This window comes from Vipera ursinii (assembly GCF_947247035.1).
Source record: "Vipera ursinii genome assembly, chromosome: 17".
In the NCBI taxonomy this organism is placed as follows: Eukaryota; Metazoa; Chordata; class Lepidosauria; order Squamata; family Viperidae; genus Vipera; species Vipera ursinii.
This window is the reverse complement of record NC_139530.1, coordinates 3,777,341-3,803,046: the sequence shown is the minus strand read 5'-3', so window position 1 is coordinate 3,803,046 and position 25,706 is coordinate 3,777,341. Positions and strand designations below refer to the sequence as shown.

The 25,706-nt window shown below is 48.4% G+C and overlaps 1 protein-coding gene and 1 long non-coding RNA gene across 2 annotated transcripts; one reads left to right on the top strand and one right to left on the bottom strand.

The window, feature by feature from the left end:
- Window positions 1–5,620: 5,620 nt before the first annotated feature.
- TMEM201 (transmembrane protein 201) lies at window positions 5,621–24,329 on the bottom strand. The gene is made up of 11 exons (XM_083375605.1): window positions 23,770–24,329; window positions 20,376–20,496; window positions 19,540–19,734; window positions 18,758–18,934; window positions 17,881–18,275; window positions 16,559–16,762; window positions 10,761–10,978; window positions 9,493–9,564; window positions 8,853–9,131; window positions 8,376–8,522; window positions 5,621–7,544 (listed from the first exon to the last, which is right to left on the bottom strand). The coding sequence occupies exons 1-11, from the start codon at window positions 23,883–23,885 to the stop codon at window positions 7,447–7,449; spliced, it is 2,022 nt and encodes a 673-aa protein (XP_083231731.1). The 5' UTR covers window positions 23,886–24,329; the 3' UTR covers window positions 5,621–7,446.
- LOC310647986 lies at window positions 18,597–23,858 on the top strand. Its single transcript, XR_014494001.1, has 3 exons — window positions 18,597–18,763; window positions 22,843–22,917; window positions 23,603–23,858. It is a non-coding gene; the product is annotated as an uncharacterized lncRNA (long non-coding RNA).
- Window positions 24,330–25,706: the final 1,377 nt, after the last annotated feature.

The window sequence follows — 25,706 nt, the reverse complement described above, 5'->3', positions numbered from 1 at the left end:
ATTTATTGCAACCAACCTCTGGTTTTTTGGTTTTTTTTTGAGGACAATTTTTTTGTCCGCCTGTTGGGACAGTTTATAACAATTACCGCCAGTTAGGAATTTTTTTTTTATTTTGGTTTAAAATAAAAAAAAGGAACAGCTCAGCCATTCAAGTTCCTTTTTTTGGAGCCTTTCCAGGCCACCAAAATGGGCATTGGCGACAATGAATAAAATGTCTTAAAAAGTCACCTTTTAAGCAGCCACAAGACAAACAGGAAACGTGGCTCTTTCAACAAGTTAGCGAGGTGTTGTTGTTTTTTCCCTCCACCAGCTGCAGCGCCCACTTTTGGGGTGTACAGAAACCCGGGCACCAGTTTGTGGCCAGAAATACTCACAGGAAGAGGTTGCTAATGCAACAAAGCCTTCTTGAGTTAACACAACACTGGCAGTGTGGAACCACTGAAGACTTTTAGAGGAGATCTCAGGCCAGTTTCACAGGAAGCCCTTAGCTAATAAAATGACCCTGGTTGATGGCAGAAGTTCCTTCCACCTGTCCCTGCCAGAGGTACTACTGTTCCCATAATCCCCCACTAGGATGGCCTCCACTAGATTAAGACACACACACACACACACCAGACTTAAGCCGTTCAACAGCACCACCTGGTGGAGGCTCCACAGCGAACATGAAAAATGCATTGAATTCCCCCAAAATGTATGTCGAGAAATTGCTCAGAAAGATATGTAAAAAGTGAAACTGGCATTCAGCGCTAAATGCTGCTTGTTTGCACTGTTTGAAAAGAAATGCAAACAGGTAGAAGGAAATCCGAACTCTCATGCTTGCCGGTCAGGGTGAGAAAATCCCAAAGAATTTAGTAAAAATTGTTTTGACTTTTTACAACACGCGGGTGTATTGGTCGGTGAGGGTTAGAATAATACGGTAACAAGAGTCAAGAAGTTAAAAGTTACTCTCTACTTTAAAAATACAAGTCTACAAATTAACATAGTACAAATTTATCCTAAGTAACTAAAAAGTAATCAAACAGGGTTCAGAGACTTTAATGCAATCAAAACTTTATTATTTTAAAAAAACAAGCTCTCATTTTTTTCAACAAACAGCAGCAACATTTGAAATATAACTTTAACTCACAAGAGACTGACTAACAGGTAATATATCTTCCTTTTTTCAACTCGCCCGTCCTCTTTTCATACACTTGTATAAAACTCTGGGTAGAAAAATTACATCCTTTCACTACAAATGAAAAGGCAGTATTAAAAATATTAAAAATAACTATGGTCGCAATGGAGATAACAAATACTAAATGCATCATTTTTTCATGCTGCGGCTTAGGCTAATTTACTAGAAATTTCAAGAGAGGAATTATTTAAAAAAATTAGCAGCGTTACAAGATGGCGTGAAAGTCGCGAAAGTCTGCATTTTTTATTCTCTTGTTTTTCTTATCTCTGATCTTCATTCGGAAGTGGGAAAATTCAGCTTCTCTTTAAAAAAAAACCATTTCCCCTGCCCAGTTTCCCAGATCTGTCAAAAATTTGTTTTGTTTTTTTTTACTTCTGGTATTGCAATTGTCAAACACTTGTATAGAACAGAAAGCTGCGAACTGTTGAACTATGTTTATCCCACAAACAGCAAAAAAAGAACAAAAACTCTGCCATTAACGCATCACAAACCTGGAAGAAAGTCAAAATATTGCAGCCCTAAACATTTTGCCTGTTATGTCAATCCACAACAGAAGCTTCTTCTGGCAAAACCCTTTGGAACTAAGATTTGTAAACTTTGATGGACTACAACGAACCCTGTTTTACACTTCCTTTTTCTAAGTACAGTTAGTGAATATGTTTTATAGAACAAATCGAGGGGGTGTTAAAGGTTTTAAGCCCTCCTGGCTCCTACACACTGGGAGGGGGGGAAGAGAAACTACAAATATTGCTCTTATTTCTGTACAAGGCTTTGAAATAATTTTAAATGAAAAAAAATAATAATAATAACGGAAGCTGGCTAATTTTCTTTAGTTTGGCTCTTTCAGACACCTCGCCAATTTCTCTGGATTTTGTTTCGCTCAGTTCAGCCCTAGACATTTTTCAAATGGTTTTTTTTTAAAAAACAACAACAACAAAAAACCGGCATTTGCAGACGATAACTTGCAAAATCGGACCAGAAATTCTTTTTTTCCCCGCATCGGGCGAGGGTCATTGACTTCTTCCTACAAAATAATTCAAAAGCTTCTAAATTAAAATAAATAAATAAATAAGGACTTTCCCAACTTAAAAGCAACATTCACACACACACGCACACACACAAAAACGATCTCACAGGAGTTATAAAAATTTTGCCGGTTTTAACCTCTACAGATGGCCAGAACTTTTTTTTTATCAGCGGTGGAATTCCTCATTCCAAACCCAGTGACTTCTTAGTGTGTGTGTGTGTGTGTGTGTGTCTGTGTGTGTCTTGCAAACAATTGGCTGCATTGGCCTATTGGGGTGTCTCCATCTGCATCCTGCCCCCCCCCAGTACTACACAATCAGGGCTGCACAAGGAACTTAACACACACCCTCGGCACTTGTCGGGAGTTGTAGTTTACCAACTTAGATGCCACTGTGAAGAAGCCAACCGGAGGAGTGCAGCTCGCGGTCTCTCTTTCTAAAACCAGCAGAGGAACTTCAGCAGCAGGGGGATTTGAACCCAGCGCCACCTAACTGCCATCAGCTCAGTCCAGCAGGTCGAAGCTGTGCTTAGAGAGAGAGCACACCTGGATTGTAGCTGAAGTCCACAAGTTGGGACACCTGGATCTCAAGGAGAGAAGCCCTTCGGGGTTGAAAACACCCCCCCCCTTGTCCTTAAAGGAGTCAGAAAGAGAAGGCAGGTGGGCAGCCTTGAAAAGAGAACTGGAAAATCGGAAGTGTGCTCACACAGGACTAGAACCTTGAGACTGCAAACCTCCAGCTTCTAAGTGGACTCGCCTCGTCTTCCTCTCCCTCTCCCTCTCTCTTCTTCCTCTGCAGGGAGTCCTCATTTCAGCTCCAGCAAGGTGTAGTTCGAATCCTGCCAGCTCCAATAAGGGAAGAAAGGCCGGTCGGTGAGAGCCGGGACGGAAGGGCCCGGAGCCGAGGAAGGCTGCAGGAGGAGCGGTTGCGGGGGAGCCACCCCGCCGGGCAGCCAAAGGAAGGGACGGGGCTCGTAGCCGCCCAAGGGGACGATTCCCGGCGGAATGGGGGCCGAGAGGGGCTGCCCCATCGCCGCGGGGGCCCAGAGGCATCCAGCCGGGCCGCAGGAAGGCAGGACGGGCGGCTCCGGGGCTGGCGGAGGCGGCTGGGGTCTCCTCCGGACGCGTCTCCTCCGCCGCCGGTACTTGCCCGGCTCGAACATGCCTGGGAAAGCCGGACCCAGCGTCCAGTCGCTGCCTTTGCCCTGGCCGCCCAGGCGGGGCACCTTGACGAAGCACTCGTGCAGGCTCAGGTTGTGGCGCACGCTGTTCTGCCAGCTGCGCTGGCTCAGCCGGTAGTAAGGAAAGCGGCCGGCGATGTAGTGGTAGATGGCGCACAAAGGCAGGCGCCGCTCCGGGCTGGCCTCGATGGCCATGGCGATCAGGGCCGCGTAGGAGTAAGGGGGCTTCGGGGCCCTCGATGGACCAGCCGCCGCCGCCGCCTCCCCTTCCGTGGCCGCCTCCCCGGAGCTCCCCTCGGCCGAGCTCGCCAAGCGCGGGGCGCAGCGCTTGGCGAGGCTCTCCAAAGGGCGCGTTTGGAGACATTGCGCCTCCGCCTCTCGCTTCGCTTTGGGGGTGTCGGGGGTCCCGGCCGGGCAAGGGCGCGGGGAGACCCCGGAGGATTGCAAGGGCTCCAGTTTGGGGGGGCGCTTGGCTGGGCTTCTGGGGGTGTGTGGAGGGGGGCCGATGGCGGGTTAGCAAGCTGCGCCCAGCTCCTCGGCGGCTCGGTGCGCTTCTGCGCCCCCGCGGTTCACAGACGGGTCAGCGGGAGATGTAACTCTCCGGAGAGATGTAACAATTGTAGCCCCACATTTGAGAGGGGGAGGTGGGCATGCTCGTCCTCTCTCTCTCTCCACGCGGATTGGCTTTTCTTCGGATGGTTATGGCAAGGGGTTTCGTTGTTTTTAAGAGTTGCGAGCGCCTTTTTTATATATATTTTGATGCGTTATTATATTGATATTTTATTCTATTGATAGGAATCAAATAAAGGACCCGAGGGAGGTGGTGAAGGAGCGGGCGGAGCTTTGCAACTCTGCCCATGCTCTCTTGACCTCCTCCTGTTTGCAACTCCTCTCCAAAACGGCCGGTTTGGGAGAGGAGAAATGCGGGGTCTGCAACTTTGCAAGCTCTGCCTGGCGCGTTTTTCCAAAGGAGCCGGCCCGGGGGGGGGGGGTGAGCTTAGAATAATTTCCTTTGCGCCTTACATTGCGAAGCCTCTTCGGCTCCTACAGTATTTGCAATAATTCAGGATAAAGAGGATTTACACCAGCGCCCTAACACCAACCCGCGCGCTGCCAGCCTTGGCCCAGAGTCCCTTTTCGCCGTTCCCAAATTATTGGGGTTTATTGGACGTTGACACTCTTAACCAGATGGATTTTTGACCCAGATAGTTTGCAACTTGCTTAGCCATCTTGATATCTCTTACAGGCAATCCTAATCTTCATTAAACTTTCATGAGAGATTATGGGAATCTTAGTCCCTGGACCGGATGGGCAATCAATTGGAGCAGAAGATTTTATGGTGGGAATAAAGAAATATATATATATCAATCCATATTATATTATCCTTAGGTTACAAGGGCATGCTGAATTTCTTAAGCTTAGCAAGTTTAAGAGGGGGAGGGGGGGCAAAAAGTGGTGGTAAAAACAGCCAACAATCCAAAATAACTTAGAAGTGCAAGGATTAAAAACTACAAATTTAAAATTGCATCTTCAAAAGGATGTGGTTGGAAAGCCTGCCCCCTCCCCCTTGAAGATAGATACCTTTGGTCATTTCATTCCCCCAAAGAGCAGCTTTTAAGATTGAATTTAATGTCAGGCCAAGAGAGATGCACAAGGAAAAATATTTAATATTGCCACGGAAGGCCAGTTGTTGCTGGTAACAGACCTCGTTGTTTGGGAAACGTAATTTTAAATTAAATTGAACCTGAAGGCGAACAAATTCTTGGCTTTCTTTTGTGGGGTGCAATGGCACACTGTCACCACGAGAGGACACACACTCCCAACTCATCTTGTTTTCAAAATTCTTTTTTTCAATTCTTCCGTTTTTTTTAATATTCCCTTTTTTTTAAAAGCGTGATTATGCACATCAGAGCAGAAGCAACTTTGAACGGTTAGAAATTTTCTCCATTTCTATACAAGAAACTAGGGCCCTATGAATTCTTACAGGACAGACTTAAGATATTCTGTAATGTCAATTTTGGGTCACATTTGCACTGGGATAATATAATTTGGGCAGTTGATTCTTTACCCTCTTGCTGCGTCCCCTGGGGGAAAAAAATGCATCATTCCATCTGCGTTGTTGGGGGGGGGGGGCACCAGGTTGCAAAAAGTCAGTTTAGCCAATGGATCTTAACGTGAAACTCTTTTGCTTCTTCTACAACTCCTTCCCTGTATATATGATGCAAAACCAAGACAGGAAACTCAAGATCCAACATCACCTTTATTCTTACCGTTTTATAAAGAAAAATAATCTTTCAAACGCAGAACATAAAACATCTCAAGAGAGAGGAAACGAAACAGGGGTGGGGGGAAAAAAACACACCCTCTCCTCGGGCATGAATTCTTAAACAAACCACGGAGAGGCAGATTCTCTCCAGCCTCCTTAAGTATAAAAATGAAATGAAGATCCCGTTTTCTTAAAATGGCGTTCAGTGGCATTCCCACCCGTTGTAAAAAAAAAAAAATTCAAGCCTCTCAGGACACAGTGTATTTGATCATCCTTGTACATTCAGCAAGAAGCTAGTCCTCGTGGAGTAGTGTGGTATTGATCTGCGCGTCTTCCAAAAAAATCCTTGTCAGTTGCCAGAAATTAGACCCTATTCCCCACGAGAAAAGGAAAAAAACGGAGACGAGACATGGGCAAAACCAAACCAACGTGAAATACACATTTTTTTTTAAAAAAACGGGTTTTCTTGTTGTGTTTCCCCCCCCCCCCCCATCATCCTGAAGTTTTAAGAGGGAAAAAAAGTTTGAAAAGGGATCACCATTAAGACACCCGGTACTTAACACTGTGATAAAGGATCACTGCGCACCAAGTGTGATTTTAATAAGTGTCTCCTAGCACCAAAAACTACAGGCCTCTAGTTTTGATCTGTCATGTCCCCCCGCCCCCCCCCATGCATTTTTTGCTGATTTTTTTTAAAAAGAAAAGCTGCTTTCTACAACACCCATGTGGGGAGAAGACCACTTGAAAGAAATTTGCTTTATGAAGCAAATTAAACAAGAGTGATAGGTGGTTTAAAAAAGAAGAAGAAAAAAGCCATCTGGGTCCACCTTTCTCCCTGATCTGCTAGTTTTCTACATGCAAGGGTGTCTGCTGCTGCTGAAGTACAAACATCCAAATGCAAAGAGTCAAAAGCCCAATCGAAAGAGCAGGTTTCTGGTTTGGAAAAAAAAAACCAGGATGTCGTCTGCAAACCTAGTACAGATTTGGGCCACTTAAGCATGGGGGGAAAAAAACAACAAACCACTTTATTTTGCCCAGGTCTCCTCCGAGGCTGATAAAAGATGTCCCCGATGCAGCCCACCAACCCATTTTGGCCTGCGTGAAGCTTCTCAGAAACCCCCGTCTTGTCTTCCTGGCCCTGAAAATTAATAAATTAAGAACAAACACACATACAGTAACAGAGACTTACTCTAAACGTCCCAGACAGACGCATTTGACTTGAAAAGCAGTGAAACTGACCAGATGCTGGAAGTCAGCAAACTATCCAGCAACGCAAAGGACTGTTTTCCTCCCCCCTCAGCCACACACAAGAGATTAGAAAAAAAAAGGGCTGGGGCCTGGAAGACTAAAGAGGATGGGGAGAAGGACTCCCCACCCCACCCCCAAGTTCTTAAGTTTTCTCCGTAAGCCAGAATTTAACCGCCATTCAAGGTTTGCGACTGAAGCAAGGTGGCTGAAGGGCAGAACGCGACGCCCGGCCTTCGCCTTCCAAAAGTCCATTTCTGGGCTCATCCCACATATGCTGTACAAATCAAGGAAAACCAGGGCAAAAAAAAGTCAAGAGCGCTTCCCGATCCACCAGGACTACCTCGGATTGGTGGAGAAGCAGGCAAGGCATTATTCAGGGCAAGCGACGGCGGAGAAACAGACCGGATCCTGCTGCCTTCCAGGAGATGGCCACGCGGCGGCGAAGGTCCTTGTGATGTCCGAGTCTCTTCTGCAACCTCGGGATCTCCAGGACGAGGAAAAGGGGGTGAAGTCTCCCCAGTATTTTTGGGGGGTGGTGGTGGTGGTCAGATGCTCATCGCAACGTTTGGTAGAGGTAGGCTGAGGTGAAGATGGCGTTGGCTGTCAGGCTGAGGGCCAGGAGACCTCGAAGAAGCAGATTCCCAAAGCAACCTAGGAAGGAAGGAAGAGTCCCAGAGAAGGAAAGTAATTAGGCCTGCGAAAAGAGGATGGCGCCGTGCCGCAGGGTGCAAAAATGGGATGCTGCCGCCGGGCACGGACACAGGATGAGTATCCCGTGGGTGCTAGCGCCGCCCCGTTTCCGTCACGCGTGTGCTCGTGGCCCCATTCGGGTGTGCGCGCACGTAAAACGCTTCCCCCCTCCTTTTCCCTCCGGTCCGCCAACTGAGAAAGGTTGGAGAGCTGTGTTCTAATCCAACCGCCTGCTCAAGCAGGAGACCCTTAAAAGAGACAAGCACGGCCTTCTAAAAACAGGGCCCGGATCTTGAGTAGTTTGAGCCTCCAAAGGCCCCAGTTCAGAGACTTTTTTTATTAATTAATTTTAAGAAAAGAAAAAGAAAGTTGTACAGAAAACGGGAGAGGACTTTAAAACCATCGGCCTGAGAAAGGGGATCCGTATCTGTTTTTCAGTCCTCGGATGGTGTTTTTCCCCACTTACGGATCTTTACTTGCTTGTTTTTATTTTACTTTATTATTTGACTTCTATTTACATGGAGCCCTCGACTTACAACAGTGCGACGGCACTGGGAAAAAAGCAGCGTATGGCCATTTTTCACACCGTTGCAGCCACGGGATCAAAATTCAGACTCTCGGAAACTGACTCGCATTTATGACGGCATCCCAAGGTCACGTGGCCTTCTGACAAGCAAAGTCAACGGGGAAGCCGGGTTTGCCTAACGACGACTTGTTACCCGTTTGACAACTGCCGTTATGATACACTTCACACAGGTGGCCCGGGGGGAGGTTAAGAAACGGTGAACTCACCCTTCCAGCCCAATGGTTCGTCCTTCGTTGTGGTGTCGACAACACAGTTTGAGGAGTGTGACGAATCGTCCGCCTTTTTCCCTGAATCCTCGGTGGAGACGCTGCTGGCTTCCACCACGGTGGTCGCATCGGTGGGACAGCCAAAAGCTGAAATTTCCAAGGGCCAAGACTTTTTTTTTCCTTTTTAAAAAATCCTTATGCTCAACTCTACTTCCTTAAATTCTCACCCAACTGTGGACAAACCAAGTTATCCATCCGGCGCTCTCTAAATCACCCTAGATCAATTTTTGAGTTCAGATGGGTTTGAGAAGCAACGACACTGAGGGCTGGCCAGTATGGTCCACAATTGCGCCCAGCGAGAGATTCTGGGAATGTAGTCTCGACGCATCTGGAAGGCTAGACTACCGCAATGCCGGAACCCTGGGACTGCCCTGGGAGACTGTCCGGAATTTGAAATGTTTCCAAAACAGGACGTACCTGGTGAACTCGGCTCCCCGAAGTACGTTTTTGGAAAGGCCGACCGATCCGGAGCGAACAGGCTGCTTTCTGAGGGGGCCGAATCTTCCCCGTGGTGGAATTTGCTTTGTCCCACGAAGAGTCGGAGTTGCTGCCCTTTCAGATTCAGCCGGGCTGGGCTGATCAGAGGCCGGCGGAACCGCAAGGAACTAGAGCTGGATGCCACTGAGCCGGCCACTGATGGTGCCGGCGAGGTTGCCGGGGACGGCACGCAGCTTCCGGAGAGGATCGAGAAATATTCTGGGGTGGGGGAGGTCGGAAGGAAGCCAAGAAAAATGGGGTTAGAATCAGCTCCATCCCGATTCCACGCATTATTCATTATTTTGAGAAATATGTGGGCTCAGGAGCTTTTGGGGGGGCAGAGAGCAGGGCAGAGCCCCCCCAATCCATCTGTGTTCTCAGCCATCACCCCACAACCAATGGGGGGTGCGAGTGGCCCCATCTTGGCTGATGTAAGCATGGAGGGCAGACCTACGAGGCCTGCTTCTACAGGCTACCCAGGCTAACATCTGGACTGCAGATGTGGCAAGGGCAAAAAGGAAGCTCGTCCAAACGGGGGTGCGTGGAAGAGGGGGGGATGGACACCCCACGTTCTGCTCACCTGATGCTGCCCAGTCCTTGGGGCAGGAGGCCTGTGAAGGCGGGCGGCTTCCGCTGAACAGGTAGCCCGAATCTCCACAAAGGAAGCAAAAGTTAATATTAACATTCATATTAAAAAAAATTAAGTTAATTATTCATCAAGAGCTTTGACTAGGACGGGTGGATACCCGATTAGAAAGGGAACCACGTACGCATACGCTAACTGCAGCGAAGTTATTGCCTGTGCCAAGGTGGCAAAAATACACAAGGACCCACAGTTAGAGAGGGGAACGATAAAGATGGCAAAATCTGATCCGTCGATGCTCGGAATCAGATCCGAAGCTGGAGACCCTCGGATCAGAAGCCGGAGATTTGCTGAAGGGCAGATCTTTGGCTGGATCGGACCCAGATGAAACAAAGTACTCCAGCAGTGACATTCCAACTTCCCAAAGTTACCCAGCACTAAGGTAGACTGCCTTTGAACAAAGAAGCTCTACTTTAGTTCTCCGCTCCAAGCACTTTTCCCCGTCTGAATCTGTACAACCGACTTTAAAGAACAGCTCAAAAGGCTCCATTAAACAGGAAGACCATCCTCCCCAGCTGACTTCAACACCCTTCTGCCACAGAGGGCTGGTTTGACACGATCAGAAATGATTAGACAAGCATCAAGGGAAACCCACCAAGGGAATTAAAACCTCCCCCAAACCCGCTTTGCTGATTTTTGACTTTATTTTTTGAAGCGTGTTCGTGGTGCCAGGGAAAATAAAATAAAATAAAATTTCCCAACACGCTTGGTTGCCAATTTCGTAGATGTGAAAAAGTTCAAAGCTCCTTTGTCAGGCCTGGAGAAGGATGTTAATCTATCCCTAACTCTTACTGCAGAGATAATTAAAATAAAGATACTTAATGCAGCCCTCATAAATGACTTAGGCAACTCAACAGTTTAAAAAAAAATCTGATACTTAATTCCTTTTCGCTCTGATGATGCACGAGCCTGTATATTAAAGTAGAATATCAGATTTGTTTATTATTTATTTTCCCTAGTGTAAAACATCTTGCATTAGAAAAAGGAACATAATATTTAAAAATGGAACAATAATCCAAATACGGAAAACTATAAATAACAAACTACTATTTACAATAGCACAGTCAATATTAGATGAAAAGCATACTTCTGCAAGGAAAACCAGCTGTGGTGTCTTCAGCGAGGCCAAAGATGCAAAGGACTAGAAACTTGGAAAAGCCACCAAAATTACACTAGCAGCCAAAGCAAGGAAAGGCACAGTTTACCAGTCCTGGCCAGGGAAGGAATCGTGCCGAGTGAAAGGGCCCGATTCAACCGTCCAGGAAGAGAAGAGGACGACGTCCGACGGGGTGAGCAGAAAAGCCGCTGGTTCAACTGGAGGATACTGGGAGGAGTGGGGACGAAAGGAAGGGGCGGAGAAGGATAGGCGAAGCTGAACTCAGCACCGCTGGGGAACATGGGCCCCGGGTCCCCTGGAGAAAACCTGCAAACGAGACAAATAGACACAACATCACATGGTGGCTTGCAACCGTTCACCCCTGTCTTGTGCAAAAGCTTTACCCCTTTCTGTATTTATGGCCTAATTTTTGATCAGACCAATGAACTAAAATAAAGTTTGTTTTCAGCAGCAAATAAAGACTTTGCCGACGGTCTGGTTCCAAGACGTTTTATCGCCTTCCTGGTCTATTTGTTTATTATAATCTCTACAAACAGTCATTTTCTCTTGTAGCTTGTGGCTTTTGTTTATATTTTAATAACAACTGTTTTTATATCTTTATCGTGTTAATTCTGTGCTGTATGCTGCCCAACAGACTTTTTTTCCCCCCTGAGATATCCCGGGGCGGGGGCTGTATAAATTGGATAAATACAATTGCAGATTATTCTTACTCTTTCTCTCCTTGGGCTGAATCCTGAAAAGATGGCAGTAGGATGCCTTTTTGTCCTAGAGATGTTATTTCTCAACCTGAGCAACTGGGGAATTCTGGGCGTTGCATGTCCACAACATCTTAAAAAGTTGCACAGATGGAGGAAACGAATCTAAAGCCTTGGCGACCAGCTGCGTTCTGCACAAATCTCACAAGCGCTGAGTCGCAATTAGCTGATTTACAGCCTCTGCACTTGAGGAAACGGATCAGTTCCCTTCCCACAAAAGGTATGAACTTCAAAGCGGCGGTGAGAAAAATATACCAGCAAAATTATCGGAGGTAGCACGGGAGAATCTGAATTTGAAAGGAAAAAAAAAACACGACCTTTTTCGGCCAATAGATAAACGCATCTTATCCAGAAAAGCAGGAAGTGTGCATTTTTTCTTTTTCTTTCTTACCCAAATGCCATGCGCCTTGTTCGGGAAATGAAAAGCAGCAGATTTTCCTTCCGTAAATTATCGCATCGGTGCAAAAAACAAAAGGCAGAAGAAAAAAGGTGCGGCTGAAATGGCAATGAGAACAGAGGATGGGGTTTGGAAAAGAAAGAGAGGGAGAGAGAGTGACAGAGAGAGAAAGGGAGAGAGAGAGAGAGAGAGAGAACAAAGAGAGGGGAAGAGAGAAAGGAGAAAGGGAGGGGGAGAAAGCGAGCAAGAAAGACAGAAAGAGAGAGAGGGAAGGAGAAAAAAGGAGAAAGAAGGAGGGGAGAAAGAGAGAGACGAGAGATAGAGAGAGGGGGAGAAAGAAAGGGGGAGAGAAAGAGGGGAAAGAGAGGAGAGAGAAAAGGAGAAAGCGAGGGGGGAGAGAAAGAAAGGAGAAAGAGGAGGGGGAGAAAGGGGAGAAAGACAGAAAGAGGGGGAGAAAAAACGGGGGAGAGAGAGAGAGAGCGGAGAGAATGAAAGAAGGAGAAAGCGAGATGGGGAGAGAGAAAGAGAAAGAAAGAGGGGGGAAGAAAGAGAATGAGAGAGAGAGAGAGAGAGAGAGAAAGAAAAACTCACAAAAGCTTTGCAAAATAAAAGGCGCTTGTATTGCTATTATTATTATTATTATTGTTCCGCCTCGATTTTAAAACCGGAGATTTTTTTTTTATTTTATTTTTTTAAGAGGGAAAGTGAGATTCTCCAGCGGATGGAAAGCATTGGAAAAGGCGCCTGGACAAAAAAAAAAAAAAAAACGAGGATGGGAAACAGGGCAGTGAGGGAAACCAAGGCAAACAGGCCCGGGCCTTCCACCTGCTCCAGCCTTTCTTCTTGCAAGAGGAATAAAACAAGACCACCACCCCTCCCAAAAAAAGCCCTTTTTTTTTTTTTAAAGGCCGGCCTCCTGCATTCAAAGCTGGCTCTTCTTTCCATCCGGGCACTGCCAAGGGCTATGAAGGCTGGGCGGCATTTGCATGGCTCCTGGCCATTGGCTGAGCCCGCCTGGAGGGGCGGGGACAGCCCATCCTGGGCGGGAAGCAGCTGGGGCGGGGGGGGGAGAGAGGGAGGAGGAGCAGCAGCAAAGGCATCCATGAGGTTTGCTGGATGGAGGAAGAGGAAGGATGATAGAGAGGAAGGGCCAGAGTGGCGCCCTCCTTTTTTTTTTGAACCATCCTAAGGAGGAACCAGCCAGGTGGCACCTCTTGGAAGAAGCCCTCCCAGACCCAAAAGCAACTTCCCGGCTTTCCCTGCTCTTTTCTTCCTTCCAAGCCGGGCCAGACGCCCATGAGGACCGGCAGCACGGGCAGGCGTCACTTGAGCTGGAAAAAGGCTAATCCTTCCGAGAGTTTCCCGCCTGGCAGGCCGAAAAACGCCACAAAAACCAGCCTGCCCCGGGCTCACGCTCCCTCAGCCCAAACTCTCCAAACCTCTCGACCGAAGCAAGATGGCGGGGAACATTCGGACCAGGCCTTAGCACGGCCGCCCTTGGAGTAAGGAATCTCGTTTTGGTCACCACCGCATTAAAAAAAAAAGAAGAAGTTGAGACTCTGGAAAGAGGGCAGAGAAGAGCGACAAAGATGATGAGGGAGGCCGGAGGCCGGAGCATACGAAGAATTGGGGGTGTCTAAGTCTAGTGCGAAGAAGAACTAGGGGGGACATGATAGCAGCCTTCCAGTATCTCAGGGGCTGCCCCAAAGAAGAGGGAGTCAAGCTATTCTCCAAAGCGCCCGAAGGCAGGACAAGAAGCAACGGATGGAAACTCATCAAGGAGAGAAGCAACCTAAGGAGGAACTTCCTAACAGGGAGGACAATTAACCAGTGGAACTGCTTGCCACAAGAAGCCGTGGGTGCTCCACCCCTGGAGGCTTTTAAGGAATCGTTTAGAGACTCCTGCTTGAGCAGGGGCTTGGACTAGATGACCTCCAAGGCCCCTTCCAACTCTGATATTCTGTGTTCTGTCGCTGGGGACCCCACCGTTTTCTACCAACGCACCCCGAGTTTTGCTTTTTGGAAGAAAAAAAAACAGTCCCAGTTGAGCTACCCTGGAAGCCGCTGAGGGCTGCTGGACTCCAACGAGCAGGGATGATGGGGACTGGAGTCGTAAGTGCTGCAGGAAAAGCACAGATTCCTCACAGCCCGGGTGGGAATTCAGCAGAGTCACCCAAAACCCCTGTAAAAATCCACGAAAAGCGAGAAAGGAAAAGGCTAAGGTTTTCTACAGACCATATTTGTCTGCACAGCAGCGGTTGAGTAGTCAACCACAATCCTTCAGCTCCGTTTGCCGACAGAAATTGGGAAGCTCGGGACACACACACCCCTTAGAAACTCTCTTTCTCCCCCCCCCCCCTAAAAAACTCAGTGGCCAAGGAGGGAAGGAAGAACGCGGCAATGATCAGGGCAAAAGGTTAACCTCCATCACGATGAGAGTCCCCAAAAATAAAGTCAACTGGAAAAGCAGTCTGGTCAAGGAGCCTTTTATTTTCAATAATTAGTGTTAACGCAACAAATCAGGCACAAGGATAAAATATTTAAGTTAAATAATAGTCGTCGTCATCATCATCGTCATTATCATCTGAACACAGCGCAATGCCCAGGCTGAAACGTTTCCTAAAAGTTTCATAGGTTGGCCGAGAACAAAACGAGGATCCCAACTATTTTGCCTCAAAAGACACCGGAACGATCCAGCTTAAAACTGGGCATGAAAAAGAAAAAATGGTCCCAGGAGAATTTGATCGGCTTTAGCTGTTCCGCAGCCCAAAGGAACAGTTGGGCTAAGAGGCAAAAGATAATATAATAAAACCTCCCGACTCGGTTATGCTTTTACTTTCTGGTCTCCACAGCTCAGCCCCAAGAAAGAAAAGTAAGATTTACCACATGGGTCTGTGGTGGTGGATAAACACATCTTTTTAAAGTCAGTTTTTCAGGAATAGAAAAAAGCCCCAAATTCACATTTTTATGTGGTTCTCTCTCTGAGCTTGCTCGTTTTCTTCCAGACGTTTCATTACCCAGACGAGAAAACATCATGAGTGACAAGTAGACTGCGCTAGCACTGATGTTGTTACCTGGTTTGGATAATGAAACATCTGCAAGGAAACAAGCCAGCTCCACAGAGCACCAAACACCCCTCATGTCAACCCTGAGCTACAAATATTCTCCTTTATTAGTAACATTTTTATGTCCCAAGGCCCAAGCGGAGCAACTAAAGCTGCATTTTTTTGCTTGTGGGACCCGTTCAGATTTTGTAACATTAAGAAATCAAAGCTTATTAAACTTGAGTATACAGATATCTGCTCTGGTTAAATATAAGTCGGCTATAATATCAGAGAATAAATAATCCTTACAGCCGTGATTCCCAAGGTCTGGCTTGCCTGCCTTTTGGAAGAAAAAAAAAACGAAGAAGAGATTGGGGGAGGGGGGAGGGAAGCACCCCAGTCCCGAGAGGTTGCATTACAATTCCTATCAGCCACCGCACTTGTGTGGGCAATTGATGGGAGCTGTAGTCCTCCAACTGGAAAAGAGGCAGAAGACAAGCTAAATTGCAAATGCCTTGAAGAGAGGAAAAGCAGAAACGGTGTTAAAATGCACAAACGCAAACATGCCCAAGGTTTTTAAAAAAAGGAACGCCATACTTTTTTAAAAGGAGAAAAGTTAAGTCAGGTTTAAAAAAAAAAAAGGGGGGGGAGGAATTTCTCTTTTGCAAAACCACCAGACATGCTCAGGTTTTCCCAATCCTTCAGCCTACCTCTCTCTCTCTCTCTCTTTTAAAAAAACTTTAAAAAAAGGTTTTTAAAAGACAGATGCAAAAAAAAACCAACATAAAACAATAAAATTGGGTTCAGCAGAGTTGTCTTTCCCCCACCCCACCCCAAGACAACCAGGATACTTTGAATAATTCCCAAATTTTATTCGAAGAGGGATGCTAAGGTCAGCATCTGGTCAACCTGGCTGGGAATTTATTTTATATTAAAAGAGAGAGAGAGAGAGAGAGAGAGAGAGAAAAGGAAGATTAGAGAGGCCAGGAAGAAAAGAGAACTTGGTTAAGGGATCAATTATTTGTGGCTTGCACATGGTAGAGTTCTTATCAAAGTCCCCAGAGGCCACATGTCAGTTTAAGAAGTGGGGGGGGAACCCCAAAAAATATTAAGGAAAAAAAAATCACTGCAGCCAAAAATCAAACCAAACGCGAACATCCCCGTGCAAACGTTAACGTACCCCATCTCAGAACATGCAAAGAGTATAAATTCAAATCCAGTTTTAACTGTGAAATCAATTTTTTAAAAAAAATTAAAAAGTTTGCCCGGTTTCTTTGCTCAGTTTTATTATGTATGCATTGCTTCCTTTTAAGCCATTAATTGCCTTCAACTAATTTCAGCTACGTGTTTCTTCCCTTGCAGGGAACAGACCCCAGCCACACTGGCCAAAATCACTCCCCACCCCGTCCTCAAGAGCGAAAAGGGAATCAAAACATTGGATCCTCACAACCGTCCGTCTTCCCCCCCCCCCGCCCGCCCCACGGAAGGGAAGCAGAGCCAGCCCTGGCGTGGGCCAACGGAGAGAGATTGCTCAAGAGGACATGAGGAAGAGGAGGGAAGAGGAGGAGGAGGAAAAAGCTGTGATGGGAAGAGCGAAGGCGAAGCAGCGGGGAGAAATTCGAAGGCGTGGACGTTTCAGGCACTTGGAACCCCCCACCCCACCCGCCAAAGTCACTGCTGGGGCTCTGACCTTCGTGGCCGAGGTCTCCGCTGGCCTCCGGGCTTCCGCGTGGCCACGGCGGCTGCGAATCCCACCAAGCAGCACAGGGAAGTGGTGCCGAACTTGGCGGTCTCCACCCAGCTGGGGATGTCCAGCTGCAGGTACGTCTCTACCAAGTGAAAGCCCATCAGCAGCAGCCAGAGGAGGGCAGCAAAGGCGTCGATGCGTCGGAGCCTGGAAGGCAGAAAAGAGCGGTCGGTTTTCAGGAGAATCCGAAGGAAGGCACCCTCGCACGGGAGGGTGGAGGACAGGGGGAGTTGGTCCTCAATTTACGGCCACTTGCTTAACGGCTATTTGAAGTCCTCGCACTTAGGACCAAGGCCTCCAAAGAGGAACAGAAAAAGGAAGAGTCTATCTACCAAATCACTTTTTAGCTTCAGCGAACCCTCTTTCAAAGCCTCCAGAGCTGTTATGAACCAAGTTTGTTTCCTTCTTTTCTTTTGCCCTCTTCCCTCCTCGTCCCTTTTTTCCTTGCACGCTGTTGTCTCCAGGTTACAAATTTGCAAGCAAGGACTGCCCGGCTGATCGCAAATCGGCAGGACGCTTTGTCGATTTTACCTCCGTTAATTTTCGCTTCTCTGCGCCAATTATCGAGGCTGTAAGTCAGGGGTGTCAAACTCAATTTCATTGAGGGCCACATCAGCATTGCGGTTGCCCTCAGGGGGCCAGGTGGGTATGGCCAGGGTGGGCGTGGCCTACTGGGTGGGCGTGGCTAGAGTGTGTATGGCCTACTGGGTGGGCGTGGCCAGCTCTACATCGTTCGCATCAAGGGTGCCTATGGGGGCCCGGGCAGGAGTGTGACAGATCTGAGGGTCTCTGGCAGAAAGAGGGTCTCTGGGCCAGGGCCAAGGCAGTGGGGGCCGTTCCCTCACTGTTTCCAGGATGGCTTCGCGGGCCACATGAAACCACTTCGCGGGCCAGATCCAGCCCCCGGGCCTTGTGTTTGACATGTCTGCTGTAAGTGTTTCGTTATCGTACTGCAATTCTGCTTGGAAACCTTTGGGGCTAAAAACGTAGGGTATTTAAGCATCCCTTCAACATCTAGGGCAGGGGTCCCCAAGCCCTGGTCCATGGACCAGTACCGGGCTGCAGCATACTAGCAACCACAAACAAGCAAAGCCCCGTCCACTGGATGCAGGCAGCACACAGAGCCACGCCTCCTCCCGTCCGCGGAACAACCTCTCTCCACGTAACCGGTCCCTGGTGCCCAAAAGGTTGGGGACCTCATCACAATTTGTTCTCTTGGCTTCCTCTGCCTCCCAAAGCCCTTCGTGCAGGCCGCTTCATCCTACCTGATCCGTCCTGCCAGCAACATAGCCAGGATGCAAGTGAAGAGCCCCAAGACAACCATGGCCATTTGGTGGTTCTTCCCGTAGATCCAGGCGGCTTCCAGGATCTCCACGGCCCGCACTGAGAGTAACTGGATAGCCTCCTGCCAGCCCACTGATTCCAGGAAAGTGCCGTTACGTGGCAGGGTCACCAGTGGCGGTGGCGGCGGCCCGCTCTTGTTCCTCGACAGACCCGGGCTTGGTGGAACCGGCGATGTAGCAGGTGCTGAGAAAAATGGGTCTCCTGACCCATGTAGGGCCATCACCACGAGAACCGCGCAACTGAGGAACGCCAGAAACCGCAGAAGGATCACGCGTAGTGGGGTGGTGTTCCCCGCAGCAGCCGAGGTGTAAAAGCTCTGCGGGGGGGAAAAAAGAAACTTCAGATACCGCAGATCTGGGGTTATGTTTTCAAAAATAAACAACCATTTGACCAGGATGCTATAAAGTCTCCTGCCCTGAGCAGGGGGTTGGACTAGAAGACCTCTGAGGTCATATATACAATCACACCAGCAGAACTGCTAAGATTTCAGCCTCTTCAGTCCCGAGCTGCCTGACCGGAGCTGAAATCCACGGCCCTCCAGTAAGAAAAGGCGAAACAATTCAATTAAACAATTAAACCCCCTACCCGGGTTTAAAGCCGAAGAGTGCAAAGGCAACTTCGGAGGCGGACTTTCTAAATGGGCCTGACACTTCGCTTGCCACTCAAGCTTGTTGGCTTTCACAAACTAAGCTCCACAAACGCAGCCTTTCGTCGGACAAACCGGCTCGGGATGTCTCCGCTGCCTCTTCCCCGCCCACCGGAGTGAAGGACCCCAGATTGGGGAATCGCCCATCCTACCTGCATGTAAGTCTTGTCACTTTTCCGATTGTTAAAATGGTGCCGGAGGAGAAGGGCCCGAAGCTGGCGATTCTGGTGCTTGATATAATATTCGACGGCAGCTTGGCAAGGCCGGCAAAGCTTATAGGTCTGCTCCAAATGATGTTTGTAGACCTCAATTTCTTCGTCGTATTTGCCCTGCCCCGCAAAAAAGAGAGAAATTAGAATTTTTTAAAAAAAATCTGATAGGGTCTGTTTAGGACAAAGGTCTCCTATCTTTCTGGACTCGAGGATCGGAAGGAAGGAGAGCAGTTCCAAAATGGGCGTGCGTGCGCACACGCGTATGGGGCCACCCATGCCGCCGTCCGCGCATGCAGCATATGCTGGTACTGCGTGCCAATGCGCGCGCACACACACACATAGGCAGCCTGTGGCCCGTTTGTGCAGGCACAAATAGGCCGTGCAAACCGCCCAGGCTAGCATTCCCGTTCGCGCCTGCGCACATGCGCAAACAGGCCCGCGGGCACTAGCTCAAGGGGCAGGGAAATGCGCACCCGTGCCCTAGTAAGCCGTATCGCCCTACCATGGTCTTTACTGCAGGTGGGTGAAAAATGCAACAGTGTGTGTGGGGGGGGGGGAAGCAACAGGGAAGTCCACCCCTTATTTAAGTAGCTGTAGACAAATGTGTGCAAAGCCACGCTGTCCCACTTTACAGATGAGCAAGACTGAGGCTAGGAGCAAAGTGACTTGTCAAAGCCAGCCGGGGAAGGGGCTGTGGCTTGCTCTCCCGTGGCCCCCCCTACCTCTTCTCTGGGGCTGAAGGACGCCAGTTGCTTGATCTTCATGGTCTGGTGATTGTTGCACTTCTTACAAAGGAGAACTTGGCTGCTGACCCATTGCTGAGGCTTCGTGGGGTCGTAAACGTCTCCCGCCCCGGACACGACGTGGTTTAGATTCTCCATGTATTGAGCTGGGATTGGCTTGTTGTAATCTCCGTTCTAAGAGGAGTTTACCAGGAACAACAACAACAAAATCAGTTTTAATGGCCTTCAAAACCTCTGCACCTTTTACGAAGAAAGTTCGTTTTAGCTGTTTCTGCACCGATAATCTCGGCTGCAAAGTGTTTGTTGTCGTGCTGTCATTAGGTTCGGGAGCCTTTGATGATAATAACGATAAGAACCTTTATTGACATTTTTCCCCCCCATGGGCACAACGGCACACATTAAAAATGGAACTTTGGGGCGAAAACGCAAGATAGTTAAAAATAACCTAAATATTGGTTGGTCCGATTGGGGTGAGGAAGCGTTCCCCCCCCCACAGTTCATTTACCCTTTTCAATTAATCGGGGTCAATATAAAGTCCACGTTTGCTTTCATGGTATCAATTTTACGGACCGGGGGGAAGGGAAGGAAATCTCTCATATTAATTAATTTATCTCCTTTCCGTCTCCTGTGGCAATCAAGGTCCGATCTTGTTCACAGCAGAGGCAAGATTAGCTCACTTAGGAAGCCAATTAAGCTAACTGAGATTAATTAAAACATCTTAAAAGAGAAGTGTCGATGGAGGCAGACACCCAGTAGCCCAATCCCAATCCAGAACCCAAATAGGGACCTCCCAGCCAGACTGTCGGCTAGCCCACCTCCTCAAATCCGTTGTACTGCTCACAGTTCGGGCAATCCCAACAGTTGCGGTTCCCGTATGGCACCACGGTGTCCTGGTTACAAAACCAGCAGTTGACCGTCGTGTGGGTGGGCTTCGTCCTGTAGGTGGGGGGGAAGCAGGAAGGAGAAATCAAGATCCATTCCCCCCCCCCCAAAAAAGAGGGAGATGGAGGACAATCCCCCCCCCAGCTCTAAAAGTTTGTTGCTGCTTAGTTGTTTCCGCAGATTTGCACCCTGGCATCCGTATTTTAAATCAGTTTTTGCCCGCGTACACACACACACACACACACACACACACACACACACACACACACAGACACACACACGGAGCAGGCCTTCCGTCTGGGTGGGAGGGCTCCAACCCTGTTTTATTCGTCCCCTCTCCCCTAAACTGGCCTGCCTTTTAACCTACGGGACCCATAGCCAACCTTGCTTTGGGCCCTATGCTTCCAAAAATGGCATCCTGGAAGGCCAGTTGGCTGGAGAGGAGCCATTTGCTGGTTGCCTAGCAACCTTGCCACTTCCTGCCTGCTTCAGAAGGGGTAGCATCTTGGGGGGGGTTACCTAGCAACCGTCTCACTAGTCTGGTCCAAGAGGCAGCACCCAGGCCCAATTATTTTGCTGCCTCTTTGCTGGGAAGTTTCCCTTCCTTCCTCCTTTCTGCCCAAAAGCAAATTAAAAATAAAAATAAAGGAAGCACGAAGATGAAAAAGGAGTGATGTCTGGCGAGGAAAAAAAACAACGCAAAGATATCCCTTTGTTTGGAAAAAAATATATATCCAGTGTGAACACTTGTGCAACACATGTGACCAGCTGCTAGGGCTAACTAAATAAAGGGGAGGGGGTTGGCAGCCCCCATTCCCTCCTTGGCAGTTGCAGGAACAGCATCCAGCTATGGGGAAGCCAATCTGCCTATAGAAAGAAGAATTGGGTGTCACCACCTGTTGGACTTCTGCCTGACAGGCGGCAGCAAACGCCCTGGAGGACAGATTTCACAACATCTGTTCCCAACATGGCCCTGCCCCAGGGGTGCAGCTGTTGGCTCTTGTTGTGGGGCAAAGAGCCCCCCCCTGCCCCCCCCCCGTTTCCTTGGGGATCCCCAGAGAGCTTTCATAGTGTTCGTAAAGCCTCTGTTCTCTGGCTTAGCCACTTTCTGAAAGCAGGGGACTACAAAGCCCATGCTGCTTGGGGACGAGAGTTTGAGAATCAAGGGACTTGCAGAGGAAGGCACATCAGCACCGAGAGTAACTCGTGGGTTATTTTTTTAAAAAAAAAAAAACCACTTGCTTTAAAAGCATTCTAAAACTTTTCATCAACTCTCCATTAAATTTACAAAGTCCACCCTATTTTTCAGCAGGATGTTGTTGATCGGACTTTAAAATAATTTTTTTAAAAAAATAAAATAAAAAAGACATACCTTTTCTTTCTCTGCCAAGGGATACTCTGGACGATTTTCATTTACTTTTTTAACAACAGCTAAATCAGTAGCGAAATTGACAAGGCATATTTCTCCAACGGTTAAACATGGCCGGTTTAGGATTGTTTTATATTTATTGGGGTTCCCCTAATTGTCACAGGACAGCTGTCAATTTGCTGGTGCCTGTTAGCTACAACTTTCCAACCCCATCAGAACAAAGAACGTGCAAACATTAAAATAAGAACTTTAAAGAGCTTCAGAAGACACCTTGGCTGGGCGTTCGAGATGCCCTTCTAATTTTGCACACGTGCTTCTTTCCAACATTCATGCAAAAGGATTTTTTTTAAAAAAAAAATAAAAATAAAAGTTTCTATACACAGCAGGACCAGGCCTTCGTTTTTAATTCAAGAAAGCAAAACAAACCTTTTGATTTTGTATTATTTGTTCTGCTTGCAGAATGGCGTGCGCAAAAAAAAAAAGGGTCGGGGGTTGGAGAGAAATCTCTACATCCAGAGATTTAATTGCTCAAGTTCAGACTAATGGACAGAAATAAAAAATGCTTCTATAGGGGGGAAAAAAACCTGCTTCAAATCAGCATTTATCACACCCCTCTGCCTTGTTTAGTGTGATATGTGAATCCAGCACACTGTATATACACTGGGATTGCAGAAAACGGGCTACACAAAACATACTCCCCTTCCACCAGCCTACCTCTTAGGATTGTGGCCAGGATAAAAATAGGTGAACAATGCTACTGTAAAGGTAAAAAGAGTGTATTTCTAACAATAAAAACCTAAATTAAATCCAGCAACATCCTTCAGGTTAGGATCGCCTTTTCGCCCACCTCTTTCTAGTCTGCTGCCCTTGGATTTCCTGGTGGTCACCCATCCCAAACACCCAATGCGACCTATTTAGCCCAGCTAAATAAAACCAAACCTGGGCAAAATCTGTAGCAAAAGTTGTCTAGCATTTATTTGGCTTTGTGTGTCAAAAAAAATCTCACATTGACTTCTTCCCCCACCCGACAGGAAGCCGGCTCCAGGAAGAGGTGGCAATTTTTGGGGAATAAATCAGACTGGACGACCAAGCTTCGAGATTCTGATGTTCCTCGCAAACCCACCTTTGAAGGTAGGCCTCCCATTGGCTAACCCTATCCCAAAGGGATCTTTCTGAGGTGTCTCTGTGGGTGGGTGTGGGGGTGTTTGTGTGTCCATTTCAGCGGCGATTCCTCTCCCAAGCTACTTTGAATCCACTACGCGCGCTCGCACGCACACTCATTGTGCAAAGTTGAACCCGGAAGGGCTGCACTCCCAGGCTCAACGCACGTGGGCTGGCAGGCTGCAAAGCTCCCGGGACGATTTTTCTCCCCTTAAGACACCCCGTGTCCCCCCTCCACACACACACACACCGCCTTTGGAGTTACGCGTGTGTGTGTGTTGGGGGGGGCAATACCTCCCAGTACATCCCAGGCTCTGTCCCCTTCTGCAAGACCCCCCCTCCCCAACTTTCTTTGCCTTTGATAGCGTGCGAAGTGGAGGAATGCCGGTGTCTGTGTGTGTGTGTGTGTGTGTGTGTGTGGTGGGGGGGTGCAGATTAAGTCAAACGGGGAGGGAGGTTAAGACAGTGGAACAACCTGCCTCCAGAAGCGGTGAATGCTTCAACACTGGAAGTCTTTAAGAAGAGACTGGAGAGCCATTTGTCTGAAATGGTAGAGGGTTTCCTGCCTGAGCAGGGGGTTGGACTAGATGACCTCCAAGGTCCCTTCCAACTTATTATTATTAGTAGTAGTATTATTATTACAGCGCGCCGAGTCCCTCCCTCGAGGTCGTAAGAACGCCAATCCGCCTCCGGGTCTCGTCGCGGGTCCAAACCCCCACCCACCCACCCCCGGCACCCCTTTTTTTTCCTTTTCCTTTCCCCAAATCACCCCGATCGGGAGAAGCCGGCCTTCTTACCTTCGCGCGATTTTATAAAGCAAGACTCCGCCGGCGGCGGCGGCGCACACGGTCACGCCGAGGCCCCCGGCCAGGCCGCGGGAGTAAGCCGCCACCAAAGCGCCCACGTCTTCCATCGGGGGAGCGGGTGGGCTGGAGAGGAACGAGGGGAAGCGAGTGGGGGGTGGTGGTTAGTGATTAAAAAGGGAAAAAAAGAAAAAAAGAAACGAGGAAAGAGAAAGGGGATCGCCGGAGGAGAAAGAAGGAGAGGAAAAAAAGAAGAGAAGGGAGAAAGAAAGAAAAAAAAAAGGGTCGCTTCCTCCTCCTCCTCTTCCTCCTCGCGCGGGGTTGAAAAAATAAATTAAATTAAATAAAAAAAAGCCCCGCGCGACTCTTGGAACGCCGATGTTGCCTTTTTAGAACGTTCGGCGCCGGCTTGGAACGTTGAGTCGCGGCCCCCCGGGGCGCTTAGAACGCGCGGCAGCCAATCGCGCGGCCGCCTGGCGGCGAACGTTCGAAAGGGAAATCCGGCGGCGGCGGCAACGGCGGCGGCTGGTTGGGATCGGCGCCTTTTTTTTTTCTCTTCTTCCCTTGGTTTGACCTTCCGCGGCTCCGCCTCTTCCACCAAGCCCGGATCCTCTTCCCCCCTCCGCCACCCGGGATGGATGGATCTACGTGCTCCCCACCCACCCCTCCGTGCACGCGCAGGTCGCGATCTTGCACTCTTCCCGCCTGCTCGCGTCCCCACGACTCCCTTCCAGCCACGCGTTCGCCCGGTCTCCGCAGCAGCAGCCGCCGCCGCGGTTCTTTATATATCTTATCTATCTATCTATCTATAGACCGAGGGGGACGGGAAGGTGGGCGGCCGGGGGGGCGGCGGCTAAGGGTGGCCTCGTGAAAGGGCAGCGTCGTGCCAGGCGTGGGGAAAGCGAGTCAAGAACCCACGCACCAGGATGCCAGGGCGAGCGCCCGCGTGTCTTGTCTCGTGTTTCCGCCGGGACGCGTCGTGCCGGAGCCAGGCTTTTCGGGACGGTGGGGGTGGCGGGGAGCCTTCTGATGGAGGAAAGTCCTTCGAAATTTGGAATAACGGAAGTTCCCGCCCGAGATCCATCTTCAGTGGACGTGTATTTTGTCTTTCTTGACCCCTGTTATTATTATTATTATTATTATTATTATTATTATTATTATTATTATTATTATTATTATTTTATTACATTTATATACCGCCCTTTCCCGAAGGACTCAGGACAGTTTACAGGGTGATTAAAAAACCAAAATACAAAAGTTAAAAACAAATTTAAAAAAAATTATATTTGTCCCTGCATAAATAAAACCCCAGTTAAAATTAAGCCCCTATCTCCAAGTGACACAGGTAGAAGGCAGCGGGGTTTGGAAGCCCACCTTTCCCCGTGTCTCTTCCTCCTCTCTTTCGTTTGGCATTCGTTCGTTCGTTATTATTTTTATTCCGCTTGTATTATTTTTTAACAGCAAACGTAGGTACCCCACACGCCTTCCTCCTCCTTTTCCTACAACTCAAGTTTCTCCATTTGGCACCAATGTGAAAGTAGTTTCCCATTTCCCTTCTGGGTGATTACTGGGTGGTCTCCATTCCATTCCCAACACAATTTAACTTTGCTTAGCTCAGAGGTCTTCAAACTTGGCCCTTTTATGACTTGTAAGTCATAAAAGGGGGCGAGGTTTGAAGACTCCTGGCTTAGCTTGTAAACCCAGAGGCTGCCTCTCTGAAAAATTGAGTCTGCGTGACACTCAAATGTATAATTTTTGTGTGTGTTTGGGGGGGGGGGGAGATGTCTGTTCCTAAATTTCTCCATTTGAGCTAAAGTTCTTACTAGTGCTCAGCTGTCTGTTGAGATTCCATTTCAACAGAACACGCGTGTAAATTATATACTATATAAAACAAGTAAGAAAGGCACAAAGTCCTATATTGGTGGAATGCT

What these genes read in the sequence shown, in the direction of transcription:
- TMEM201 (XM_083375605.1), bottom strand. Translation starts at nt 23,885, where the DNA reads ATGGAAGACGTGGGCGCTTTGGTGGCGGCTTACTCCCGCGGCCTGGCC. An exon ending in TCCTTCCCTGGCCAGGACTG is followed by an intron (nt 9,565 to 10,760) that starts GTAAACTGTGCC and finishes TCCTTTGTGGAG; the next exon opens with ATTCGGGCTACCTGTTCAGC. An exon ending in CAAGGACTGGGCAGCATCAG is followed by an intron (nt 9,132 to 9,492) that starts GTGAGCAGAACG and finishes CCCCCACCCCAG; the next exon opens with AATATTTCTCGATCCTCTCC.